The sequence below is a fragment of the Poromitra crassiceps genome (genome assembly GCF_964638095.1).
Source record: "Poromitra crassiceps genome assembly, chromosome: 20".
Classification (NCBI taxonomy): Eukaryota; Metazoa; Chordata; class Actinopteri; order Beryciformes; family Melamphaidae; genus Poromitra; species Poromitra crassiceps.
The window spans coordinates 29,491,800-29,502,157 of NC_139637.1; the positions used below are offsets into that span (position 1 = coordinate 29,491,800).

Consider the following 10,358-nt stretch of genomic DNA (forward strand, 5'->3'; position numbering starts at 1 on the left):
GAAAAGGTGTGCAACAGCGCTCGCCGGGTGCAGGCTCGCATGCTGCGCTTTACCCGATCAAAATGGAGTGAACCTGACCGGTGTCTAGTCAAAACATACCGTTTTCAGCGTGTAGCAGGTTGCTACTTGCTACTAACAACGAGCTAGAGTTGTTATTGTTGTTTCATAGCAACGGAAAGATTTGAGAGCGACACGCAGGGAACGGAAAGGAAATCCATAAATGGTCAGAGCCGGTCGGTTGGAGCCAATAGCAGAGCTTGCAGAGAGCGGGAGCCTCTTGAGTTCCGTTTGCACCCACATGAAACGACCCTGCCCCCAGAGGTTAGACATTTTTTTGTTTGTTTGTTTGTTTGTTTGTTTAACCGATGGGTTCCCAGATTGCACGCTGCATGACCACAACTTGTTTTCATTGATCATAATGGAGACCAGAGTCACCAGAGGTAAGTTGGTCGAGTTCAAACTGCTGATGCAATCATGCAAAAATCCCCTAAAGTTTATCCATGCAAATGCTAGTTTCATAAGTTGCCAAAACAGGATCTGAAAAATAAATATGTTGTTTTTAACACGTTGAGTGCCATAGCCGAGATATCTCGTCTTACATAATCCAACGGTTAAGTGCCATAGACGAGCTATCTCGTCTTACATAAACAATTTTTTTTTTTGACGGTGGGACATCAATCAACTCCTTTTACGTCTTCTATATCACTATTGGGAGGAAGAGAATGTGTATAATCTATTTTACCGACCACTAAGTGGCGACAGTTCTCTCCCAAGACAGAGAGAAGCCACAGCCAGCCACAGCCAGAGCAGCCAGCCAGCGCGCTGGAGAAAGCCACAGTGTAATTTTCAAGGAAGCAGCTCGGCGAAAACTCCCTCGATCACACACACACACACACACACACACACACACACACACACACGCGCGCGCACACACACACACTCGAGCACCCCCGCGCATAAATAAGACCAGAATCGCAAAAGCTTACTCAAACCTCAAGAAACAGTTTTTACAGTCCAGACGGCCGCGGAGAATCCTTCCCCCGCAGCACAGACGGAGGGAGGAGCCCGGAGACACACACACACTCTCTCCCTCTCTCTCCCCCTCCCCCCAGTCCCGAGAGAGAGAGAGAGAGAGAGAGAGAGAGAGAGAGAGAGAGAGAGAGAGAGAGAGAGAGAGAGAGAGAGAGAGAGAGAGAGAGAGAGAGAGAGAGAGAGAGAGAGAGAACACAGAGCGGGAGACAGACACGCCGCGGGGGCAAAGAACGGACAGAGATCCCCTCCCCCCAGAGCCGCGGAGCAACGCGCGAACACACACACACACACACACACACACACAATACAGTATACAGTCTCGCCCAAGGGCACCCACAATCACAGGCAGGTGACTGTTCTGCTGTTTGATTGAATTTCACAAAACTGCGATTATCTCAGCTTGCTGTCTCATACGCTAAAACCATGCTGTACTCAACGGCTAATATCTACATAACTACTAACTCTGCAAACTAACTCTTTTAGACAGAGAAAGCACACATTCTATTAGTTATTTTTAGATGATTGGTGTTCACGAAGTCTTAACAGAAAAGAATCCTCGGCTGTTGTAAAATGAGCCAGAATCCTCAAAAAAAAACCTGGCACAACTTACCTACAGGATTGAAAAAATGGCTGGCACTCAATGTGTTAACCGAGAAAAATGCTCGTTCTTCAGGCCATTAACACATTCACTGCCAGCCGTTTTTTCAATACTGTAGGTAGGTTCTGCCAAGGATTTTTTTTTTGAGGATTCTGGCTCATCTTTCAAGAGCCGAGGATTCTTTTCTGCTAAGATTTTGTGAACACAAATGATCTCAAAAGAACTAATAGAATGTGTGCTTTCTCTGTCTAAAAGAGTTAGTTTGTAGAGTTAGTAGTTATGTAGGCATTAGCAGTAGAATACAGCATGGTTTCAGCGTCTGAAAATTTATTCTGAGATAAATGGCTTTTTGTGAAATTCGATAGAACAGTCACTTTAACCATTTATTTTTGGCGTAAGACATCAGACATCTAAACAATAGTTTTGAACAGTAATTTCCTCCATAGCAGCAGGAAACCCCCCTCTCCTTCAAACTCCTCCCTCCGTGGGTGTGTCTCTAGTGGCTTTGCAGCGTTTGTCACAAGCGAGGCTCTGCCTGTCTGTGCTGCCTGGCTGCTGGCGGCTGCTCTTTGGGCGAGTCTGCATGAGTCGTTTCGGTTGTACAATGAAGCTGCGTGCGATTGTGGGCTTTCTGCGGTGTTTCAAAGTGTGTTGCACGCATAATCTATTATGCAAATTTGCAATCCCCCACCGCCAGCTCCCAGCGCGATAATGCGCGAAAGCCAAAGCGTTTTCGCCAATCCATTTTACAGTATGATAATGGTTTCCTCGCGCGTTCCCCTGCAGTTTTGGCTCGGCTTTTTCTAGTCTGGAGAGCACTGTCGCCACTTAGTGGGTCGGTGGAATGGGTTGTACACGTTCGGTGGCTCCAATATTTTTATAGGAGACGTGGGGGGCGTTGATCCACGTCCCACCGTCGACTCAACTCGTCATTGGCAGTCAACCGTTGGATTTTTTTTGACGACTCAACTCGTCATTGGCAGTGAACGTGTTAAGGACAGAGCAGCTGACTACTGCAGCTGGTTTATCCAAAAATTCACACTGTTTCCTGCAGTTGTGTCGGATCATGTTCTCACCACAAATGAACCGCACCAGAGTTCGTTTGGAAGCGGACCGAGACCACCCTTTCTTGGCGATCTCGGTCCGCTTGTTTTGTCCCGCATCCGGGTGCGATTGTTGTGTTCACACTCCCCCAAACGAACCGCACCAAGGGGGAAAACACTCCCTGTTTCGGAGAACTCCAAACGAGACATGTGTGAATACACCCTTATAATGTATATCCTAGCCAGTGACCTGAGGTTATGTGCTGTGTAGATTCTGCTGTGAGGAGGAGCACAGGATCGGTGCCACCAGCGTGGAGGAGATCAAATCCAACGCCTTCTTTGAGGGGGTGGACTATGACCATATCAGGTGAGGGGGTGGACTATGACCATATCAGGTGAGGCGGTCATAAGGGGCTGGACTATGACCATATCAGGTGATGGAGTGGACTATGACCATTAGGGCTGGGTTAAAAAAATCGATTCTCCGATTTTTAATTGATTTTTATTTTAATCCTTGATTATCGATTCATATGTCCAGAGATCGATTTAAAAATAAATAAATAATAATAATAAAAAATAATAATTAATAAACAGGCTAAAATATTATGCTGTGTGTGTGGTAGTTGAAACATAGTTTCAAGTTGATGTTTATTTATGTTTGTAGTTGAAACAAAAACATAAATACTGTAGGCTACATGAATGGAAATGTTTGATCATTAATATCTACTTTTAGAAATTATATAGGCTGAAATCAAATCACTGTGCATAATTGTGAAAGTGTCTTTATTGACAGATGAAAAGGCTGTTACCCTTTGTCACCACCTGGTGAGTAAATATATGTGTAACTAAAACCATTAAAATAGGGTACTAACAGGTCTGCAACTTTTTTTCCCCGTGTATCTACTTGGCTGGTTGGGAACCCCTGTGTTACATAACTGGACATGTAATTCAGGGTACAGATCAAAAAACATTTTGAAACATATTGAGATCGATCGAATCGGAATCAAATCGAATCGAAATTAATCGATTCGCAACCTTGTGAATCGGAATAGAATCGATTCTTGAAATTTGAACCAATACCCAGCTCTAATGACCATATCAGGTGAGGGGGTCATAAGGGGCTGGACTATGACCATATCAGGTGAGGGGGTGGACTATGACCATATCAGGTGAGGGGCTGGACTATGACCATATCAGGTGAGGGGCTGGACTATGACCATATCAGGTGTGGATGATGCATCACTTATTCAACTTAATGATAAGCTCTCACTATTTCTCACAAAAGCATTGAGATCCCTCACAACCAAAATTAACTGATGAATCATGCAGGGCTGCAACCAACGATTATTTTCATTGTCAATTATTTTCTCCACTAATCGATTAGTTGTTTGGTCTATAAAATGTGGATTAGTGTTTCATAAAGCCCAATATGACATCCTCAAATCTCTTGTTTTGTCCACAATCCAAAGATATTCAGTTTACCGTCAGAGGAGTAAAGAAACCAGAAAACATTCACATTTTAGAAGCTGGAATCAGAGAAGTTTGACTTCTCTGACTGAACTGTCTTCAGTCAGGAAAAAGGCTGGTTTTGGCAACTTTTTGTCTCAATTTTGGTTGATTTGGTCTTAAATTGGTTGGCTTTCTGAAATGTGAAGATGCAGAAGAATCATTGTTGACTTACCAACCTGTCTGAAGCTTTCCTCTAACTCTACTCCCCTGTTCTGCCAGAGAGAGACCTGCTGCCATTCCCATAGAGATCAAAAGCATCGACGATACGTCCAACTTTGATGAGTTTCCTGATTCAGATATCCTCCAACCAACAGGTATGCAGCCTTTTTTTTCATTCATCAGTCAGCAGATGTCAGTTCATATTTTACCATCATCTTGTCCTGTGATTTTAACAATGACATCATTCCTTTCTAGCTGCCCCGGTAGTGTCGAACCAGACCGAGGTGGACTTGAAGAACAAGGACTGGGTCTTCATCAACTACACCTACAAGCGCTTTGAAGGCCTCACGGCTCGAGGGGCCATCCCGTCCTACATGAAGTCGGGGAAGAGATGAGGAATCACCGTGACCCCTGACCCCTCACCGTGACCCCTGAAGACGCCCTCCTCCAAACCCCGCCTCTCTGGAGAACTTCACCACTAAATGGGTAGCAATGAGTAGATGCCCCACTCCATCCTACAAAATGGAGATTTGTGCCTGTTCTCTATCCTGCTGAAGTGGCTTCTTGTCACAGAGGCCATGTGGAGATTCCTTCCCCCAGGCATTTACAAAGCAAGTGAAGAACAGGGCTCCATTTTTTCTTATGTTGCAATCTCCATCACATCACAGCATTTAGAGTTTGTGTGAATCAAGAGGGGAATCCACCACCAGCAAAGAGGAATGCTGCCTTGGTTTCTAGCAGCTCTTCAGTCAGACTCCTCTAAGGTTGACTCTACACTCTATGGTCTAACTTGTCCAAACTTATGAATTAAGTGATTGTGCTTCTTCATACCCGTCTTTGACACCAGTGGACCACGTTAGGATTTTCTTAACTTTGACTCCAAATACCAGCATCTGTCACCCTTCCTCTCCATAAACCACCAGTTTGACACGAGGCGGCTGGACCAGCAAACATCTAGAACCCAGCATGGCTTGCTGTTTTACAAAGGGCTCTTCTTCCAACCAGGACCACATTGTTCTTCACTCAATTGATACATGATGTTGGTATTGAGTTCTCTTCAGGGATCCTGTCCAAATGTTTTGAATGTTCTTTCCTACAAGAGCACCTCTTAAATGCTGTTGGTTTGGCCCGAGTTTGCCTGTTTTTATCAGGCTAGCTCCGAACCAAAGACGATGTGAGCCAGCCTGTGCCCAGCCCTCCCCGGCCTGTTTTTACATTCATTATTCCTCCCATTCGCTTGTTTTTCATTGGTTTTAATTGTTTTGATCAGATGTGCAGCCATTGACTTCAATGCGGCCTGCTGCACATCGACAGAGCTAGATCGGAGCCGCCACTTTGGAAATACGCACGGCTTCAATTTTTAACTATGCATCCGTCTTTTAGCCATATAAATGTACATATAAATGCCAAGAATTTGCTTGCTGCAGCCGTTGAACACCATTTCAGTTCACCAAATAGAGGATACATGAACCAATGTGGCTTAAATACATGTTGGAGATGAGATGAGGTTATCTATAGATAGGAACTGAGAAGGCGGAGTACACCTACACTCTCAGAAATAATGACATCAGTACCTATATAGCAGTGGTTCTCAACTGGTCTAGCCTCACGGCCCACATTTTTCCTTCATTAAGTCATGACCCAATTTTCAGAATTTAGCCTAACTTTGTAGCATAATTTAGCCCCCTTTGCAACAAGCTAGCATGGCATGTTGGTACCAATGGATGCCTTAAGGTCTTCTAGTGTCATCTTGTACCAGTACCTTCACTCTGGCTTTAGAAATTAGCCCCCTACAGCCTCTGAAAGACAGTAATTTCGGCTGCGCACGCCAGCATCCTCGATAAGTAGAACTTTTTTCCACATGCACACATCCGCGACCCACTCAAAACGGCCCTGCGACCCACTTTTGTGTCCCGACCCACCAGTTGAGAAACACTGCTATATGGTACATCAATGTTTCTCACGGTACAACTTGACTTGTTTATGGAACAATAGAGCTTGACCGTCATGTGACACCTTGGTTCCGGAAGAGTATTTCCCCGTTCATATTCTGCAATGACATTTTTATTATTACCCTTAATGTCATAAGCACCCATGCTAGACTTAGCATGGACAAGCTAGTTGTGAAACAATGGTATGTTCCTGTAGAAGCCACAAATCTGTATGATGATATCCTTGTTTATTTTTAAACATTTTTTATTCAATGTCATGGAGAAATATGCTACTACACTACCCGCAATTCTAAAGTGGAATATCGACGTCTTTGATTGGTGGAGCTCGCTGTATGACCGTGGTGGGGTTAGGGTTAGGGCACTATTGAAATATCTCTGACTAGGCTAGTACGAACGTAGGTCACAGCTTGCTGAGTAAAGGGCTCAAACCGCCACTGAGTGACTGAAAATATATTAACGTATGAGTCACGCTGCACCCGTTTTAAAAATCTGTTGCCCGATTCGTTCACATCAGTGCACGGAAACGCGTCTATCTACGTAGATGTTAGCCATGGAGCTAATAGCTGTAATGGCCCCGTTTAGGTCCGCTGGTCCCGCCCACTGCTGCTCAGAGAGCTGTCCCATTGGCTGAAATGCTTTGTCGCTCAATCATCCACTAAATCTGATTGGCCAGAAATGCCGGAATGGATTATGGGATGAGTAGTTTCTTCACTCTTACGATATAATATGTACACACTCTTCTACCCAGCGCAACCCCATCCCCCCCCCCCCTCCTAATTTTTCAAATCAAATGCTTTGTTTGTTTTTGATTTTCCAAAAAAGTGATGGAGAAAAATGAATGGTGAAATTCTCTTCTGGAACCCAAGATGACATCACAATGTCACGTGACGTGACTGTTGAGCTCTATAAACAAAACTACAAAACTGTGTTCGCGTACCCAGAGGGAAAATGTAGATAAGCACAAGGCAACGGGCAGACCGGGGACAGAACACTGATGGTGGGGTAGCATGTTATACTGCCCCCTGCTGGGCTGCAGTCATTTTGGATTATGCAAATGTTCCGCGTGCTTTGTAGTTCAGGGCTTTTTCTGACGTTGAGACGGATGCATGGGCAGTGTTGGTCAGGTGATGGTATTATTGCAAAGTGCTCATTGCCTCACATTTTACTATTTATTTATTTTCCTTTTTTTTGTAGAGAAAATATTTTTTGTGTTGATCACTGCACAAACAAGAAAGTATGTATTTACCATTTCTATGTCATGTGGAGCTCATCCACAGAGATGCCGGAGTCTGCTCCTTTGTGAATGTAGGATCTGCCTCCACTTCTCTTCCAGCAGGCAGGTTCAGGGCTCCCAAACACAAGTCAACAACGTCCAGTCAAAATATTGTCCTCTCAAGTTGGGTTTCCATCCAAATGTATCACAAATTTTAGACGAATTTTCAGAAAATCGGAAAAAGAAAATGCAATGATCAACAATGATTTAGAATTTAGATCATGACACCCCTAATTAACATGCAAAAACAAACGATTCTGAGGATGTTTCTACCATTTGTCTCTGTGTAAGGTCATTTCTTATATAACATTTAATAGTTGAGTAGTTTTATAGATTGATTTGTGCAGATCTGTGTTAATTGCAAGAGAATCACCATTTGAGAATGACCCATTGTGGAACAGGTGACCTTTTAGACACCAGAAATTTAAATTATTCCTTTTAATTTGATAATGGCCCACTTCTTTTAGGATACCTCTAGCACCTGTTGCAGAGGGGGAAATAAATAATAATAATAAACTCCACAATGAAAGTGGAGCTAATGAAATTCTTAAGTCAGGGTGACCCACCCGAATATATCCAATGGCAGGGTTGAATTCTGGGATATAATAGACCTTAAAATGAACAATAAGAAGAAAAAATAACCTTGATTCAACAATTTAATAATAAATAAAATGTCACTGCAGCGTTTACTGATTGCCGACATCTGACATTTAATAAATAGCCAATATCAATGATTGGTTTGCATATGTCTGTATGCATATCTACTCTAACCATTTTTAGTTGGAGTTTTCATCTGATTCTCGGAGACAAAAGCAGCCTCATGGAGGAAGCGAGTATATAAGCAGACAAGAACATTGATGTAAGCATGAGAGGAAAAGCATGAACAGCTGTTCTCTGCTACCTTGTCTTAAAGGTCTGCTAGTTAAACACCTGCTGTTACAAAGAAAGAAAACCATAGACAAGTGCAACCTTCAGAGCAGCTTTTGATTTCCAGAGGTCAGAGGTCAAGGGCTTTCTGTTGGTGTCTTCACTCAGTATCAGCTGGAGTGAGTCCTGATTTGCTTCGTTTGTCCAAAATTCCACTTGTAGGTTCTGTGTCTGTCACTCAGAATGTCCCTTTTCCAGGAGATCCTCAGTACATTAACTTAGTGTTTCCTGTGGGATGGAGTGAAAGCAGCGGAGGTGAAGCATGCGTGCTTTCAAAACGTTTTTTTTTCTCACGTTTTGTCTTAAAGCGCCCCCAGCAGGGGAGGTTTCCATGTCTCTGCCAGCACCAGAAGGGCTCTGCAGGCCTAAGTACTATAGGGATGTACCACTTTCTAGCCTGCCAAGCCGGCTTTTCAAAATAACTTTTTCTTTTTTTTCATATTGACAGTCCAGCGGAAAATGTTTCAATGCAGAGGCAAAATAACACAATTTAGTGCTTGATTTTTTTTAGGGGAACCCTTTAAGCAACTTTTAATATTGGAGCCTCCAATTTGCCTCCCAACGTGTCCCATGATGTGCCCCAGGCGTGCTCCCTACACCTGTGTGTTGTCAGGTAAGCGCAAAGTCTCTGGTTTATGTTTTAGCTGGAAGTGATCGTAGTGCAAAAATAATGTCACGTTAAAGTCTCTTCTCGCCGCTCATAAAAATACATAAATTCAGCAGCAGAGGTCATATTTCATAATACCGGTATGCATATAGGGGAAACACTGCATTAACCACAGTGCCCAGCTTTTCCAGCAAACACAATATCCCAAATGCTGACATTAAAATGAATGTAAATGGAGGTCTATAGAGAATGTTTTTTTTTTTTTTATGCCACAATAATTCCAAAATGCTGTTTGAATGTAGCCTGGACCAGCCTGGCAGGTGCTGTTCTTTTCTGACACCTATATGTCTGAAGGCTTTTCTTTATTATAGGGGGTCTGTCTGTGTACAATAACAGCTGGTGTGTAGATGTTTCTGATGCACAAGGCGAGGAAGGAGTTTTCTGTGGCACCTTTTTGGATTGGACTTGATGTTGAAGTCATCCTGCTGATTGCTTTGATCAAGTTCCAGAGGAGGACGACTACCTGGTCTACCTTTTCTTTGTTAATCTCTGTCTGTAGAACTGCTGCTGAGGAGCAATCATGCTTAGTAAACATGATGTAAAGTCAGATTGTTTGATAGCCTGTACACTGCTCCAAGATGGTTTTTAATACAAGTGTCACCCCCATTGTGTCTGTATGCGCTATGCTTGTGTCCCATGTACCATTATGGTACATACATACATTATCTATCTATACATTATCTAGGAACCGACATTGAAAAGGGCATTGAGTTAATGTGGGCTATTTAACATTTTGCGGCGGGTGACTTGTTTTTTCTGCTTTGACAATGAATAAGTGCACGTGTGTTGTGTCCACATGTAGAACTTTTGAGCGAATGGTAGCTCAGCTTCTTAAGGTTCATAAGAGAACTGTATGTGGATGTTCAAGTCTTTTCCATCTTGTCACCTGTACAAGACCACTTTCTCTGCTACCATGGTTCTGAGTTTGGCTGCTCGCTGTGACTGCTGACTGTTTTCACTCTTCTTCATAATGAAGCTCTTTTGAAGTTGGCAAGCTGAGTGGTGAGTTATTTACTGTAGCTTGTCCTGATTGTTAGGTGAGTTATTTACTGTAGCTTGTCCTGAATGTTAGGTGAGTTATTTACTGTAGCTTGTCCTGATTGTTAGGTGAGTTATTTACTGTAGCTTGTCCTGATTGTTAGGTGAGTTATTTACTGTAGCTTGTCCTGAATGTTAGGTGAGTTATTTACTGTAGCTT

At 43.2% G+C, this 10,358-nt stretch overlaps 1 protein-coding gene across 2 annotated transcripts in view; it reads left to right on the forward strand.

Moving 5' to 3' along the window:
- The window catches only part of LOC310794604 (serine/threonine-protein kinase 38), a 41,620-nt gene extending 31,483 nt beyond the window's left edge, over positions 1-10,137 (forward strand). For both annotated transcript variants that reach the window (XM_083656591.1, XM_083656592.1), the window contains exons 12-14: positions 2,945-3,040; positions 4,402-4,496; positions 4,597-10,137. In XM_083656591.1, coding sequence (XP_083512717.1) covers positions 2,945-3,040; positions 4,402-4,496; positions 4,597-4,736 — 331 coding nt within the window. In that variant the 3' untranslated portion in view covers positions 4,737-10,137. The remainder of the gene's footprint in view (positions 1-2,944; positions 3,041-4,401; positions 4,497-4,596) is intronic.
- The last annotated feature ends 221 nt before the right edge of the window (positions 10,138-10,358 follow it).